This window comes from Coregonus clupeaformis, unplaced genomic scaffold, assembly GCF_020615455.1.
Source record: "Coregonus clupeaformis isolate EN_2021a unplaced genomic scaffold, ASM2061545v1 scaf0273, whole genome shotgun sequence".
NCBI classification, from domain to species: domain Eukaryota; kingdom Metazoa; phylum Chordata; class Actinopteri; order Salmoniformes; family Salmonidae; genus Coregonus; species Coregonus clupeaformis.
The window spans coordinates 222,501-240,546 of NW_025533728.1; the positions used below are offsets into that span (position 1 = coordinate 222,501).

General features: G+C 47.6%; 1 protein-coding gene across 1 annotated transcript in view; it reads right to left on the minus strand.

Moving 5' to 3' along the window:
- The window catches only part of LOC121556776 (transmembrane protein 255B-like), a 19,902-nt gene extending 3,636 nt beyond the window's left edge, over nt 1-16,266 (minus strand). Inside the window, exons 1-7 of the mRNA XM_041870680.2 lie at nt 15,701-16,266; nt 15,045-15,187; nt 14,486-14,548; nt 4,856-4,945; nt 2,106-2,186; nt 318-403; nt 1-197 (exon numbers count right to left, since the gene is read on the minus strand). The exon at nt 1-197 is cut by the window's left edge and continues 590 nt beyond it. Of these exons, the coding sequence (XP_041726614.1) occupies nt 1-197; nt 318-403; nt 2,106-2,186; nt 4,856-4,945; nt 14,486-14,548; nt 15,045-15,187; nt 15,701-15,761 (721 nt within the window). The 5' untranslated portion in view covers nt 15,762-16,266. The remainder of the gene's footprint in view (nt 198-317; nt 404-2,105; nt 2,187-4,855; nt 4,946-14,485; nt 14,549-15,044; nt 15,188-15,700) is intronic.
- Between the last annotated feature and the right edge of the window lie 1,780 nt (nt 16,267-18,046).

Genomic DNA, 18,046 nt, shown 5'->3' on the forward strand with positions numbered 1-18,046 from the left:
CATAGTACTGGGTATGGTAGTCTGGACTGGAGGGACAGAGAGGAGACAGAGTGAACTCATAGTACTGGGTATGGTAGTCTGGACTGGAGGGACAGAGAGGAGACAGAGTGAACTCATAGTACTGGGTATGGTAGTCTGGACTGGAGGGACAGAGAGGAGACAGAGTGAACTCATAGTACTGGGTATGGTAGTCTGGACTGGAGGGACAGAGAGGAGAGGAGAGGAGAGGAGACAGGTGTGTTTTACCTCACCTCTCACAGTTGAACAGGTGTGTTTTACCTCACCTCTCACAGTTGAACAGGTGTGTTTTACCTCACCTCTCACAGTTGAACAGGTCGCAGCAGTAGCAGGTGTTGCTCTTCACTCTCACTTTACACTCACTGTTGAAGGAGTTGCACATCACCTGCAGACAGACAGACAGACAGACAGACAGACAGACAGACAGACAGACAGACAGACAGACAGACAGACAGACAGACAGACAGATAGATAGATAGATAGATAGATAGATAGATAGATAGATAGATAGATAGATAGATAGATAGATAGATAGATAGATAGATAGATAGATAGATAGATAGATAGATAGATAGATAGATAGATAGATAGATAGATAGATAGATAGATAGACAGACAGCACAGACAGCACAGACAGCACAGAGATAAAGAGACATTGTTGCTATGGCAGTAAATAACTGAATATGTAACTGTCAGTAGATGGAGCCAGAGTGCCCGAGAAAAGCCCCCATCCAGCCAACCCGTCCGTAAGGGCTTGCTGCAGGTAGACTATAAAACACCCCATAACCCCTAACTATGTATTATCTAAGACTCTAAAGCTAGATCTATGTCCCCCCTGCACTATGAAGGGAAGAGGGTGTTATTTCAGACACAGGCTCAATCTCCATGGTGAACATGCTGTTACAGAATGGGAAGGAAAAGATACGCCCCATGACTTTTACTAACTCTGGAAAGACTTCATCCAGCTTCAATTCATTCTGAAAGCCATAAGCAAGTCATTCAACGATTTTCACACACTGTATACTTAGGAAGGATGTGTGTTTGTGGGAGGAGGGTGTGTGTGTGTGGTGGGGGGGTGTGTGTGTGGTAGGGGGTGTGTGTGGTGGGGGTGTGTTTGTGGTGGGGGTGTGTGTGTGGTAGGGGGGTGTGTGTGGTGGGGGGTGTGTTTGTGGTGGGGGTGTGTGTGTGTGGTAGGGGGTGTGTGTGTGGTAGGGGGTGTGTGTGTGGTGGGGGTGTGTGTGGTGGGGGTGTGTTTGTGGTGGGGGTGTGTGTGTGGTAGGGGGTGTGTGTGGTAGGGGGGGTGTGTGGTGGGGGGGTGTGTGTGGTATGGGGTGTGTGTGTTGGGGGGGTGTGTGTGGTAGGGGGGTGTGTGTGTGGTGGGGGGTGTGTGTGTGGTGGGGGTGTGTGTGTGGTAGGGGGTGTGTGTGGTGTGTGTGTGGTGGGGGTGTGTGTGTGGTGGGGGTGTGTGTGTGGTAGGGGGTGTGTGTGGTGTGTGTGTGGTGGGGGGTGTGTGTGTGGTAGGGGGGTGTGTGTGGTGTGTGTGTGGTGGGGGTGTGTGTGTGGTGGGTGTGTGTGTGGTAGGGGGGTGTGTGTGGTGGGGGGGTGTGTGTGGTAGGGGGGGTGTGTGTGTGGTGGGGGGGTGTGTGTGGGTGTGTGTGTGTGGTGGGGGGGTGTGTGTGGTGGGGGGGGTGTGTGTGGTGGGGGGGTGTGTGTGGTGGGGGGTGTGTGTGGTGGGGGGGTGTGTGTGGTAGGGGGTGTGTGTGTGGTGGGGGGGTGTGTGTGTGGTGGGGGTGTGTGGTAGGGGGGTGTGTGTGTGGTGGGGGTGTGTGTGTGGTGGGGGTGTGTGTGTGGTGGGGGGTGTGTGTGTGGTGGGGGTGTGTGTGGTAGGGGGTGTGTGTGTGGTGGGGGGGTGTGTGTGTGGTGGGTGTGTGTGTGTGGTAGGGGTGTGTGTGTGGTAGGGGGTGTGTGTGTGGTAGGGGGGGTGTGTGTGGTGGGGGTGTGTGTGTGGTGGGGGTGTGTGTGTGGTGGGGGTGTGTGTGTGGTGGGTGTGTGTGTGTGTGGTAGGGGATGTGTGTGCTCTGACTCACCTTAGTATAATAGTTGTCGTAGGCGTACCCTGATCCACTGGCGTAGAACTCACACCTGTCCTCCAGCAGCGGCCTCCTGTCCTGAGAGAGGAAACAGAGAGGAGGTTGAAGTGGAACTGACAGGATTTTAACAACATTACATCTATTTTGTGTTGGAGGAAACATCGTTCAACTGACGACCGAGGTCAGCCTGCAGGCGCCCGCCACAAGGAGTCACTAGAACGCGATGAGCCAAGTAAAGCCCCCCCGGACAAACCCTCCCCTAACCCGGACGACGCTGGGCCAATTGTGCGCCGGTTGTGATACAGCCCGGGATGGAACCCAGGTCTGTAGTGACGCCTCTAGCACTGCGATGCAGTGCCTTGGAATGCTGCGCCACTCGGGAGGCCCTGCAACATGACATCTTATTAAAATCTGTTCATGTACACCCCTAGGAAGAATATGAATCATTTTCTGACAAGCGAGCCATTAGAAACGGTCATTTTCTCATTATCATCAATTCTTCGAATGTTTGGGAATTCCGTAGAGAATTGTGAAAATTCTATAGCAGTATAGAGTGGGAAAACGGCCGTGCGTTTGGACAATTAATAGACACTGCAGTAAATAAAACCTAATAAAAACATCTGTCTTGTCCAGGACCGGAGTCTACGCAGACCAGTGCGCTATAGCCAATCAGAGCTACAGTAGGCCTTAATGTAAACAAGCCATTTGCCACACAGGCCTGCCATCATTCACTTTGAACTGGACTGTGTGGTTACAGGCAGTTGCAACAGCGCGACTTTTGATAATTAGAACGTATTCACAAAAAGCCACAAAATACACCTAAATGTATTTCTGCAAATTTGTCGACACCATGGGAGTCCTCTTAAAGTGCCTTGCAAAAATATTCATCCCCCTTGGCGTTTTTCCTATTTTGTTGCATTACAACCTGTAATTTACATTTATTTTTATTTGGATTTCATGTAATGGACATACACAAAATAGTCAAAATTGGTGAAGTGAAATGAAAAAAATTACTTGTTTCAAAAAATTAAAACAAATAAATAACGGAAAAGTGGTGCGTGCATATGTATTCACTCCCTTTGCTATGAAGCCCCTAAATAAGACCTGGTGCAACCAATTACCTTCAGTAGTCACATAATTAGTTAGATTGCACACAGGTGGACTTTATTTAAGTGTCACATGATCTCAGTATATATACACCTGTTCTGAAAGGCCCCAGAGTCTGCAACACCACTAAGCAAGGGGCACCACCAAGCAAACGGCACCATGAAGACCAAGGAGCTCTCCAAACAGGTCAGGGACAAAGTTGTGGAGAAGTACAGATCGGGGTTGGGTTATAAAAAAATATCCAAAACACTGAACATCCCAGAAAGCACCATTAAATCCATTATTTAAAAAATGGAAAGAACATGGCACCACAACAAACCTGCCAAGAGAGGGCCACCCACCAAAACTCACGGACCAGGCAAGGAGGGCATTAATCAGAAAGGCAACAAAGAGACCAAAGATAACCCTGAAGGAGCTGCAATGCTCCACAGCGGAGATTGGAGTATCTGTCCATAGGACCACTTTAAGCCGTACACTCCACAGAGCTGGGCTTTATGGAAGAGTGGCCAGAAAAAAGCCATTGCTTAAAGAAAAAAATAAGCAAACACGTTTGGCCATATTAAACGGTTGTTGAGCGTTCGTAAATTAATCAGTTATTCTGTGCTCTGGCACACTCAGAAGAGAGTGCTCTGAAATCGGAGGAGATAGCCAGAGTGAATTTGCTAACTAGGTAACAGTCGTTCAAGTTCTTGCTAGCTAACCAAATGACACCTGCATCTCTAGCTGTGTACAGCCACCGAAAAACGATATGAGGGGAAAAAGTCAGAAGCTCACCCACTCCTCCAATGACATCCTCCTATCAGCTAGCTAGCTAACGTTAGGCTCCATGTTTTTAGCTTGCTACATAAATAGCCACGTTATGACTGACTTGTGATCATTGCCCTTGCTAGTTTGATTATATTGACATTCCCAGCCTTAGTTACATATGTCAGTTTTTGTCAAAAATATTGACTCATTGAAACTGAAACGGTGCATCCCGAATGGAGGCAGCAAACACTGTACCAGGCCAGCTGTGATTTACAACCTGATAGCAATATTATATTAATTATGAACTGCATCCATCAATTCTGCCAACAATGCCTTAGTGTACGTCATGGAATGTTGAGTCAAATATAACCTATTTTTAAAACCTCTTATAAAATTGGTTTTGTAGCATAAACTGGGAATTTAATATTTTTTACTGATATTATGGTTGTCTGTTTTTTTCATATCTGCAAAGTAGTTAAAACGCTGTCAGTTCCACATTAAGGCTGTGTCAAAAGTAGTGCACTATATAGGGAATAGGGTGCCAATTTGGAGGCAGCCTAGCATTCTGTAGCTTGTCCTGTCTTAGAGTGAGGGGATGTTATTGTTATTATGGGATGTTCAATCAGTCTTTACTGGGCTGTCATCACAGGCTGTCAGACCAGACCACCCACAATGCCGAGCAGGGCGAGCGCTGAGATATGAGATTGGTCTGATTTGACTGTTGCCACGTGAGTGATGACAGAGCGGTGACAGGGACAGTTGCCCACGGAGATGAGAGACGAGAGTTCCATCTGATTGTATCCACTAAGTTTCATTACCGGAGTCAGCCTGCCTGAGCAGAGGGTGTGTGTGTGTGGTGTGTGTGTGTGTGTGTGTGTGTCTGTGTTACTGACTATGAACTCAGCCGCGATGATTCCGTCCACGATGGCACAGAAGAAGGAAGCGATGACACCCATACTGATGAAGATGATGGCTGCCATGAGCTGCAGGAGGAAGAGAAGGAGAGGAAGAGGAGGAGAGAGAGGAAGGAGAGGGAGGAGAGGAGGGGGAGAAGGAAAGGAAGAGAGGAGAGGGAGAGGAGGAGAAGGAGGGGAGGGAGGAGAGGAGTAGAATTAGCAAGTGTAATGCGCATCACACACCCCCGACACACAAACACACCAAGTGTCCCAGTGTTGCGTAAGCGCCCTTGCCTCAGATGATTGCGTTGTCTGGATGAGGACTGGGGTACTAAAGGAAATGTACAGCTCTCTGCTTCGTGCCTCGTCAGGCAGAGGTGCTTTATGGGTAATTTACTGTCCTCCAGTCAGAGCGGACCAAAGGGACAACCCTTCTACACAGGGAAGGTCAATCTCATTCCCCCAATCTGATTCAACAACACCTTTACACACACACACACTTCACATATCCATGCACGCACACACAAACACAAACACACACAAGCACACACACACAATCACACACATTTTCACATTCTCTTCTCACACACACACACACACATGCACACAAACACAACAATTTCACAAACTCACATACTCTGACAAACACACACATACTATGAAGACACATCCTAAACTCAGTTAAATCAATACAACGTCATTACAGTGACAGGGAGAAAACCATTGTTGTCATAAATCCATCAAGGTCAGTTGTAAATGAGGGTTTTCTAATCAAGGCCTGTTAATGGTAACATGACTGGTGAATGAAGGACTGATTTTAATTATTCAGCTCACTGAGTCACCATGACGGAGTGTGTGTGAGCACGTTTTACACACACACACATATACACACACCACACACACACTGCCCATCCAACCCCAGCAGACCCAGCCGGCCGATCACAGATGGGTGTTCATAAAGTTAATATTGTAAAGCGTTTTTACTGCCTTCCCAATCCCTCCTAGCAGACTGGTGCTGGGCTGATGGCCGTATGCTTGTCCTGTACCTCTTTACTGCCCTGGCCCAGCATCCATCCCTCCCTGCCTTCACAGGCTCTAGCAATGGAGATACACATGTTCCTCAACACACTCTCTTTTTACACAAGGTGAAAATCTGAATCCAAACAGAAGCCTCAATACACACAAAGTCCTCTTCTCCCCTCCTCTTCTCTCCTCTCTTCACACATCTCTCCTCCTCTCCTCTCTTATCCCATCTCTCCTCCTCTCCTCTCTTCTCTTGTCCCATCTCTCCTCCTCTATTCTCCCATCTCTCCTCTCCTCTTCTCTCCTCTCTCTCCTCCTCTATTCTCCATTCATCCTCTCCTCATCTCCTCTCTCCTCCTCTCCTCTCTTCTCCTCTCCTCTCCTCCTCTCCTCTCTCTCATCCTCTCCTCATCTCCTCTCTCCTATTCTCTCCTCCTCTCCTCTTCTCTCCTCTCTCTCCTCCTCTATTCTCCATTCATCCTCTCCTCATCTCCTCTCTCCTCCTCTCCTCTCTCCTCCTCTCTCCTCTCTCCTCCTCTCCTCTCCTCCTCTCCTCTCTCTCCTCCTCTCCTCTCCTCAGCCTCGGTCCAGTGTAGTTCATTAGCAGTTTAAATGACTGCTGTTTTATGGGCTGCAGAAGGAGAGCTCCCTGCCCGGCACAGAACAGTGTGTGTGTGTGCAGCAGCAGACGACAATGGGCCCTGACAACAGCATTAGTTCACTTTACCTAAGCACCAGCTGCCAGCTCGTAAAAACCCACTCCCTCACACACTGTCCGGAACCAGAGAGAGAGAGAGAGAGAGGAACAGAGAGAGAAACAGAGAGAAAGAAACAGAGGGAGGGAGAGGGAGAGGGAGAGATAAAGACAGAGAAAGGGGGGCAGATGAACAAAGGAGAGAGAGACAGAATGAGAGACAACGAGAGATAAAGAGAGAGAGGATCTACAATGTTACGTAACAGCTCCTAATGACCGTCTGAAGGTCGAGAGGACCGCTGCGGAGCAGACAGTGGAATGGTCAGTCAGTCAGATAATCAACGGCCAAAGACGGCCACCTTGATTATCAGCTGCTGGACACACCACAACCCTCTAGGTGAAATACGGCCCCATAACAGGCCACCGCCCCGGCTACATGGTTACCGGGAGGACGACACACACACACAGTCTGAAATACACCCCCAAACTACCGGGAGGACAACAGTCTCTGAAATAGACCTCTTAACTTCCCCTACTGTAAGAGGATCCAGAACTGACAACACCAACGACCAGTTCTATTGAAACTAATTGAGGCCAAAAAACGTTGAAGCCTTCAGTTGATCCTGTTCAGGTAACAGAGTAGAGTTCCTCCAATCACAACCCTCCAAACAGGCACTTCCTTTCTGTTAGAGGTCAGAGGTCATGGGTCTCTGAGTTCCAGGAAGTGACAAAGTGTCACCTGATTCTGGTCTGTGGTGTTGAAGCTGCAGGGTGATACGGCTTATTGCTCTTTAATGAGCCAACCTGATCAGCTTGCTATCACTTTACTACTGATACTAACATAGAGGTGTGGGTGTGTGAGAGAGACAGAGAGAGAGAGAGAGAGAGGTTATTGGTTATGGACACTGCAGCTCAGTGGGTGTGCCAGCCAGCAGCTATGTTGTCATTACATTTTAAGGCTGGAAGCTGGGGACAGGGAGCCGTAATGGGCAGGGGAGAGGAGGGGAGGCAGGGGGAGGTAAGGGAATGGGGAGGAGTGGGGTGGAGGGGGGGAGGTGAGGAGTGGGGAGGAATGGGGAGATGAGGGAGGGTTAGGAGTGGGGAGGTGAGGGAGGAGGGAGGAGGGAGGAGTGGGGAGGTGAGGGAGGTGGAGGAGTGGGGAGGTGAGGTGAGGGAGTGGGGAGGTGAGGTGAGGGAGGAGTGGGGAGGTGAGGGAGGGGGAGGAGTGGGGAGGTGAGGGAGGGAAGAGTGGGAAGTAGTGAGGGAGGAGGAGGGGAGGGGTGGGGAGGTGGGGCGGGGGACAGACACAACAGGCCTTAAATCAAACAGAGGACCCTGGCCGTCAACAGGACTCATTGGGAACAGAGAGAGGGGCGTGGTGTGCGTGTGAGGGGTTGGCACAGTGGCACCTCTTGTGCAGAGCCACTATAAGGACTGTACGAGATTTGACGAGATTTGACGTGACTTCCGTCTCGCTTCCGCATTGTCTCCGTACTGCTGTGCTGTTTGTTGCTACTTGGCTACCTGCCAAACTATTCACGTTTTACTTTTAATAAACGTTTAATCAATCTTTGTGTTCAACAAATTTACCAACTTTTTAGTTTTGTCCTCACTCATCTTTTTTCGTTAAACTTTTTCACCCCGGACGTTTATCCCGAGACAGAAGAGTCATTTTCCTGTGCGTTTTAGCTGCCAACTTTACGTTATTTTCCTTTTTTCCATCGCAACTTTTTTCCCTTATTCAACTTTTTCACTCCGGACGCTTTATCTGGACATGGTTCATCAACATCTTCAACAGCCGAAGCTAAGTAGTAACATTAACATGATGTCTTCTAATTGCAGTCGCTGTACTCATAATATACAGGAGAAGCGATCGCCTTACGGCGAAAATAGCTGTGCTACAAGCCCAGCTTCAGACGCAATCGTTAGGCAAGGGTAATCTCAGTGTAGGAAAGGAAGAAACAGCGTCTGTGCCACCAGTAAGTACAGACAGTAACGTTAGTATAAATCCCCCCGCACAGTCCCCGCAGCCGGACAACTTTCTCATGGCTTCTGGAGGGAAATACTGTTGGAATGCTCAACCGGTGTCGCTCATTCAGCCGACAGAAACCTTCAACCGGTTTTCCCCATTATGTAGCGAGTCGGAGTCTGAGTCTGAGTCTTCTCTAGTCTCTACTCCTCCCGTTACGGGGTCTGAGACGCCGAAGGCTCCCACCATTAGCTCTGACAAATTGAAAACCCTAGTCATTGGCAACTCCATTACCCGCAGTATTAGACTTAAAACGAATCACCCAGCGATCATACACTGTTTACCAGGGGGCAGGGCTACCGACGTTAAGGCTAATCTAAAGATGGTGCTGGCTAAAGCTAAAACTGGCGAGTGTAGAGAGTATAGAGATATTGTTATCCACGTCGGCACCAACGATGTTAGGATGAACCAGTCAGAGGTCACCAAGTGCAACATAGCTTCAGCTTGTAAATCAGCTAGAAAGATGTGTCGGCATCGAGTAATTGTCTCTGGCCCCCTCCCAGTTAGGGGAAGTGACGAGCTCTACAGCAGAGTCTCAGCACTTAATCGCTGGTTGAAAACTGTTTTCTGCCCCTCCCAAAAGATAACATTTGTGGATAATTCACCCTCTTATCTACCAACATAGATAGGGCTCTAACTCCTCTAGCCCCACAGTGAAATAGGGTGCAGGCCAGGCAGCAGGCTGTTAGCCAACCTGCCAGCTTAGTGGAGTCTGCCAATAGCACAGTCAGTGTAGTCAGCTCAGCCATACCCATTGAGACTGTGTCTGTGCCTCGACCTAGGTTGGGCAAAACTAAACATGGCGGTGTTCACCCTAGCAATCTTATTAGGATAAAGACCTCCTCCATTCCTGCCATTATTGAAAGAGATCGTGATACCTCACATCTCAAAATAGGGTTACTTAATGTTAGATCCCTCACTTCAAAGGCAGTCATAGTCAATGAACTAATCACTGATCATAATCTCGATGTGATTGGCCTGACTGAAACATGGCTTAAGCCTGATGAATTTGCTGTGTTAAATGAGGCCTCACCTCCTGGTTACACTAGTGACCATATTCCCCGTGCATCCCGCAAAGGCGGAGGTGTTGCTAACATTTACGATAGCAAATTTCAATTTACAAAAAAAAAATGGCGTTTTCATCTTTTGAGCTTCTAGTCATGAAATCTATGCAGCCTACTCAATCACTTTTTATAGCTACTGTTTACAGGCCTCCTGGGCCATATACAGCGTTCCTCTCTGAGTTTCCTGAATTCCTATCAGACCTTGTAGTCATAGCAGATCATATTCTAATTTTTGGTGATTTTAATATTCACATGGAGAAGTCCACAGACCCACTCCAAAAGTCTTTCGGAGCCATTATCGACTCAGTGGGTTTTGTCCAACATGTCTCTGGACCTACTCACTGCCACAGTCATACTCTGGACCTAGTTTTGTCCCATGGAATAAATGTTGTAGATCTTAATGTTTTTCCACAAAATCCTGGACTATCGGACCACCATTTTATTACATTTGCAATCGCAACAAATAATCTGCTCAGACCCCAACCAAGGAGCATCAAAAGTCGTGCTATAAATTCTCAAACAACACAAAAATTCATTGATGCCCTTCCAGACTCCTTCTGCCTACCCAAGGACGTCAGAGGACAAAAATCAGTTAACCACTTAACTGAGGAACTCAATTTAACCTTGCGCAATACCCTAGATGCAGTTGCACCCCTAAAAATGAAAAACATTTGTCATAAGAAACTAGCTCCCTGGTATACAGAAAATACCCGAGCTTTGAAGCAAGCTTCCAGGAAATTGGAACGGAAATGGCGCCACACCAAACTGGAAGTCTTCCGACTAGCTTGGAAAGACAGTACCGTGCAGTACCGAAGAGCCCTCACTGCTGCTCGATCATCCTACTTTTCCAACTTAATTGAGGAAAATAAGAACAATCCAAAATTTCTTTTTGATACTGTTGCAAAGCTAACTAAAAAGCAGCATTCCCCAAGAGAGGATGGCTTTCACTTCAGCAGTGATAAATTCATGAACTTCTTTGAGGAAAAGATCATGACCATTAGAAAGCAAATTACGGACTCCTCTTTGAATCTGCGTATTCCTCCAGGGCTTAGCTGTCCTGGATCTGCACAGCTCTGCGAGGGCCTGGGATCGGGAGAGACACTTAAGTGTTTTAGTACTATATCTCTTGACACAATGATGAAAATAATCATGGCCTCTAAACCTTCAAGCTGCATACTGGATCCTATTCCTACTAAACTGCTGAAGGAGCTGCTTCCTGTGCTTGGCCCTCCTATGTTGAACATAATAAACAGCTCTCTATCCACCGGATGTGTACCAAACTCACTAAAAGTGGCAGTGATAAAGCCTCTCTTGAAAAAGCCAAACCTTGACCCGGAAAATATAAAAAACTATCGGCCTATATCGAATCTTCCATTCCTCTCAAAAATTTTAGAAAAAGCTGTTGCGCAGCAACTCACTGCCTTTCTGAAGACAAACAATGTATACGAAATGCTTCAGTCTGGTTTTAGACCCCATCATAGCACTGAGACTGCACTTGTGAAGGTGGTAAATGACCTTTTAATGGCGTCAGACCGAGGCTCTGCATCTGTCCTCGTGCTACTAGACCTTAGTGCTGCCTTTGACACCATCGATCACCACATTCTTTTGGAGAGACTGGAAACCCAAATTGGTCTACACGGACAAGTTCTGGCCTGGTTTAGATCCTACCTGTCGGAAAGATATCAGTTTGTCTCTGTGAATGGTCTGTCCTCCGACAAATCAACTGTACATTTCGGTGTTCCTCAAGGTTCCGTTTTAGGACCACTATTGTTTTCACTATATATTTTACCTCTTGGGGATGTTATTCGAAAACATAATGTTAACTTTCACTGCTATGCGGATGACACACAGCTGTACATTTCAATGAAACATGGTGAAGCCCCAAAATTGCCCTCGCTAGAAGCCTGTGTTTCAGACATAAGGAAGTGGATGGCTGAAAACTTTTTACTTTTAAACTCGGACAAAACAGAGATGCTTGTTCTAGGTCCCAAGAAACAAAGAGATCTTCTGTTAAATCTGACAATTCATCTAGATGGTTGTAAAGTCGTCTCAAATAAAACTGTGAAGGACCTCGGTGTTACTCTTGACCCTGATCTCTCTTTTGACGAACATATCAAGACTGTTTCAAGGACAGCTTTTTTCCATCTACGTAACATTGCAAAAATCAGAAATGTTCTGTCCAAAAATGATGCAGAAAAATTAATCCATGCATTTGTTACTTCTAGGTTAGACTACTGCAATGCTCTATTTTCCGGCTACCCGGATAAAGCACTAAATAAACTTCAGTTAGTGCTAAATACGGCTGCTAGAATCCTGACTAGAACCAAGAAATTTGATCATATTACTCCAGTGCTAGCTTCCCTACACTGGCTTCCTGTTAAGGCAAGGGCTGATTTCAAGGTTTTACTGTTAACCTATAAAGCGTTACATGGGCTTGCTCCTACCTATCTTTCCGAGTTGGTCCTGCCGTACATACCAATACGTACGCTACGGTCACAAGACGCAGGCCTCCTAATTGTCCCTAGAATTTCTAAGCAAACAGCGGGAGGTAGGGCTTTCTCCTATAGATCTCAATTTTTATGGAACAGTCTGCCTACCCATGTGAGAGACGCAGACTCGGTCTCAACCTTTAAGTCTTTACTGAAGACTTATCTCTTCAGTAGGTCATATGATTGAGTGTAGTCTGGCCCAGGAGTGTGAAGGTGAACGGAAAGGCTGGAGCAACGAACAGCCCTTGCTGTCTCTGCCGGGCCGGTTCCCCTCTCCACTGGGGTTCTCTGCCTCTAACCCTGTTGCAGGGGCTGAGTCACTGGCTTGCTGGTGCTCTTTCATGCCGTCCCTGGGAGGGGTGCGTCACTTGAGTGGGTTGAGTTACTGACGTGATCTTCCTGTCTGGGTTGGCGCCCCCCTTGGTTTGTGCTGTGGTGGAGACCTCTGTGGGCTATACTCGGCCTTGTCTCAGGATTGTAAGTTGGTGGTTGGGGATATCCCTCTAGTGGTGCGGGGGCTGTGCTTTGGCGGAGTGGGTGGGGTTATATCCTTCCTGTTTGGCCCTGTCCGGGGTTTCTTCGGATGGGGCCACAGTGTCTCCGGACCGCTCCTGTCTCAGCCTCCAGTATTTATGCTGCAGTAGTTTATGTGTCGGGGGGCTGGGGTTAGTTGGTTATACCTGGAGTACTTCTCCTGTCTTATCCAGTGTCCTGTGTGAATTTAAGTATGCTCTCTCTAATTCTCTCGTTCTCTCTTTCTCTCTGAGAACCTGAGCCCTAGGACCATACGTCAGGACTACCGGGCATGATGACACCTTGCTGTCCCCAGTCCGCCTGGCCTTGCTGCTATTCCAGTTTCAACTGTTCTGCCTGCGGCTACGAAACCCCTACCTGTCCCAGACCTGCTGTTTTCAACTCTTTAATGATCGGCTATGAAAAGCCAACTGAGAGACCTGAGCCCTAGGACCATACGTCGGGACTACCGGCCGTGGTGACTCCTTGCTGTCCCCAGTCCGCCTGGCCTTGCTGCTATTCCAGTTTCAACTGTTCTGCCTGCGGTTATGGAACCCCTACCTGTCCCAGACCTGCTGTTTTCAACTCTTAATGATCGGCTATGAAAAGCCAACTGAGATTTATTCCTGATTATTATTTGACCATGCTTGTCACTTATGAACATTTTTGAACATCTTGGCATGGTTCTGTTATAATCTCCACCCGGCACAGCCAGAAGAGGACTGGCCACCCCTCATAGCCTGGTTCCTCTCTAGGTTTCTTCCTAGGCTTTCGCCTTTCTAGGGAGTTTTTCCTAGCCACCGTGCTTCTACACCTGCATTACTAGCTGTTTGGGGTTTTAGGCTGGGTTTCTGTACAGCACTTCGAGATATTAGCTGATGTAAGAAGGGCTATATAAAATAAAATTGATATAAGCCCAGTAGTATGTATTTTAAAGTAATGTCATGCTGGCCTCTTCACCTGCTGACAGGCACCAGTGAAAAGAAAAGGTAGCTTGGGATACAATGGCTACAGTATACAGTTCCTGTGTAACCTCCATTGGATCCAGTATACTGGGAGTTGTAGTGGAAGACATGGTGATCCAACCAGATACATGACACCAGACAGACCTGTTAAATAAATTAGTAACCTAGAAAGATCCAGGTACAGTCACTGATACCCAGGGGGCCGAGCGGCGCCTCCCTGGCACACTGTGTCCCTTTTGGAGAGGTTCCTGTCATCCTAATGCTTCATCCAATACTAACACAATTTCCTGTGTTCTCACCCAAGCCCTAAGCCAATCACATTCACTTCCCTGACCACACGTCCAATCACGTGCATTGACCGGGACCATTACAATAGAACACTAATCTCATTTGCCGATGGCTCAGAAATGGCCATCTGCTATAAACTCTTCTCTAAACTCATAACGTTGGGAACATAACCCCTATATTGTTTATTTGATGTCAATAGGAAGGCAAGGTTAAGACTTCACCATGTTGCTTACCAACTTTTCTGTGCCTTCATATTTGCAAATGCCAAAGGGGTAGACATGGGAATCGGGCTAGGGTTAGGGTTAGGGCTAGGGTTAGGGTTAGGGTTAGGGCTCGGGTTAGGGTTAGGGTTAGGGGTTAGGGGTTAGGGGTTAGGGTCATGGGTTAACATCAGGTTAGGGTTAGGGTTAGGGTTAGGGGTTAGAGTCATGGGTTAACATCAGGCTAGGGTTAGGGTTAGGGGTTAGGGTCATGGGTTAACATCAGGTTAGGGTTAGGGTTAGGGGTTAAGGGTTAACATCAGGTTAGGGTTAGAGGTTGGAGGTTAGGGTTAAAGACTCACCATGGGTCTGCGATTCTCTAGCAAATGAATTCCAACGATCCCCAAGAACGATCCGAAACTCAGCTGGAGAAAGAGAGGGGAAGAGGTTTAGAACGGGTTACACTTTATTTACGGAGATTGTTGACTTTCCACTAGAGAGAGTTCAGTCAGTTGTTGTGGTGGTAACTGTTGTGGTGGTAACTGTTGTGGTGGTAACTTGTGGTGGTAACTGTTGTGGTGGTAACTGTTGTGATGGTAACTGTTGTGATGGTAACTGTTGTGGTGGTAACTGTTGTGATGGTAACTGTTGTGATGGTAACTGTTGTGGTGGTAACTGTTATGGTGGTAACTGTTGTGGTGGTAACTGTTGTGGTGGTAACTGTTGTGGTGGTAACTGTTGTGGTGGTAACTGTTGTGATGGTAACTGTTGTGGTGGTAACTGTTGTGGTGGTAACTGTTGTGGTGGTAACTGTTGTGGTTCTAAATGGCACCCTATTACCTTTACAGTCCACTACTACACTACAAAGTAATGCACTCCATAGGGAAGAGGGGGCCGTTTGGGACGCTGCATGTGACTCACGGTGATGCCAGGGTAGTATCCAGCTACAGCCACGTTCCCGGTACGGGTGGCAGAGACCAGTCCCACCACCAGAACCACCACAGACAGAGACAACAGGGAGATGGTCACCCATAACGCTGTCCTCCGACGCTTCATATACTGAGCTGGGGGGGGGGGAGAGAGAGAGAGAGAGAGAGAGAGGGAGAGGGAGAGGGAGAGAGAGAGAGAGAGAGAGGGAGAGAGAGAGAGAGAGAGAGAGAGAGAGAGAGAGAGAGAGAGAGAGAGAGAGAGAGAGAGAGAGAGAGAGAGAGAGAGAGAGAAATATCATAATCAACTCCATTATGATGGAGACAAACAACACACCTTCTACCACATGATGTAGACAAACACAGGCACACACACACACACACACACACACACACACACAGACAGTCAGACAGACAGACAGTAGCTCTGACAGCACTATGTAATGATCACCGCACTATCCATTCCACACTGTGCGCAATTTTCCTGGTGGACCGTAAACTTTCTGCTGATAATGCAGAGCAAGTGAAATACTTTATCATCTCTTGGTTTGTCTGAGGCTATAAGCCGTGGGTGTCAGCATTATTGGATCAATTCAAATGGTCAGAAACATTGGATAATTGAATTATTTAGTCATTGAATCATGATTTTACCTGTGGGGTCCATGACATCTGTTGTTGTTTGTGGTGGTTGTTGTGTGGATGGCTGCTGCATTCTGCCACTAACGTCTTTAGGGTACTTGAATAAGAAACAGCCTAGTAGCTTATACAAAGTTGGTTATGGGATCGCCTACACAGCACAAATCCACAGGCGAATGGATGATCCACTCCTTCTCGTCTCTATAGTCTCCTGCAATCCTCTCCGCCTCTCTTTTACAGCATCCTTCCTTCCCAGCGCGCTCAGCCAGGTGAAGGTCTCCCCCAAACTAGGAATCCGTCACATCACCTGTCGCGCGGGACGAGCGGATGGAGATCAATAATAACTCCAAAGAAGAAGTATCGATTCACTTTAAAATAAGTCTCCAAGTTATCTCAGTAATGTTTACGTCACCCAACGCCGTCTGACGGTTAGGTTAGTTAGAAGATTCTCTCTTTGACAACTTCGAGAACCCGACACCCTCTTCAACCGACGGTCTGTTACGAAAGATGCGCAGCAGCCACAGAACAAAGAAATATACAGCCTCTTTCTCACAATCGCCAGAGCCGTTGATGACGATGGCTTAGAGGTACCGTAAATCATTTATGGTTTTAATCAGTGCTGAATCGTTCGTGGAATATGGTACATTTCAGTTAATTATTTATTTGGCAGTGACACTGAAAGTGTCTGGTGTTTAATCACGAAGATGACGTTAGGCTATCATTACGGACCATCCACATTTGAGAAAGATCCAGAAACACTTCAACTTCTTTTACAGGTTACACATCTTTTTGATAGTCTTCGTCCTGTCGGGATGGTCGGTTCCTATCCCTGACACTGAGACAGTGAAGTAAGTAGGCCAACTGTTTTAACCAAAGGAGGCCTGGAAATAACAGCAAGGTCAAATTTATGATCACTTTATGGGCTGTTGAAGTCTCATCAGCCGAACAACTGTAAACAAATATTGTCGATGTACCCTTGAGTAAGGCACTTAACCCTAATTGCTCTTGTAAGTCGCTCTGGATAACAGCCACTGCTAAATTACTAACATGTAAATGTTAAATATATCGATTTTACATAATGTTTTTTTAATGAATAGGAATAACAACAGATGAAAGATGTTTGGCCAAGGGATCCGTGGAATAGGCCTACGGTTAAAGTGTGCAATACAATACAATGGAATGTTATTCATCTACAATGTATGTTCTTAACCCTGGACAGCATGGACCTGAGAGGCTCACAGGGATATTGGTATCCACAGTACTCCACCAATTATCAATTTTTCAACATCCCCCCCCCCCCAATATATATATATATATAAATATATATATATATATTTGTTTACATGTAATTTAAGGCAAATTGGGTAGAATTACAGGATATTAGCTTTAAATCTACAACAACAAAATATATATCTGCCTCATGACAAAATGTGTGGAATTGCAGGAAATGTGCTTGAAAACTACAACATTTTCTCTCAGATGCCAAGAGGCGAGCTTTTTAAATGTTCTTTCCCCGGGCCCAAGACTTGGTTTGTCCAGCCATGCACTGCAGATGTCATAGTAAAACTCATTGTAAGCTTTTGTATGGCACTCGAGATGTGTTCTGATTATGATGGGGTCCCTGATGAATTTGCTATCACAAAACGGGACCCCGGACCCAAACAGTTTGAGAACCCCTGGTGTAGGCTACGGATGGACTGGGTTGTGTAATACCCATAGAGCCCCATTTACCACCCATCCACCACCCATAGAGCCCCATCCACCACCCATAGAGCCCCATCCACCACCCATAGAGCCCCATCCACCACCCATAGAGCCCCATTCACCACCCATAGAGCCCCACCCACCACCCATAGAGCCCCACCCACCACCCATAGAGCCCCCCCCACCACCCATAGAGCCCCACCCACCACCCATAGAGCCCCACCCACCACCCATAGAGCCCCACCCACCACCCATAGAGCCCCACCCACCACCCATAGAGCCCCATCCACCACCCATAGAGCCCCATCCACCACCCATAGAGCCCCACACACCACCAATAGAGCCCCACCCACCACCCATAGAGCCCCATCCACCACCCATAGAGCCCCATCCACCACCCATAGAGCCCCACCCACCACCCATAGAGCCCCATCCACCACCCATAGAGCCCCATCCACCACCCATAGAGCCCCAACCACCACCCATAGAGCCCCACCCACCACCCATAGAGCCCCATCCACCACCCATAGAGCCCCATCCACCACCCATAGAGCCCCACACACCACCAATAGAGCCCCGCCACCACCCATAGAGCCCCATCCACCACCCATAGAGCCCCATCCACCACCCATAGAGCCCCAGCCACCACCCATAGAG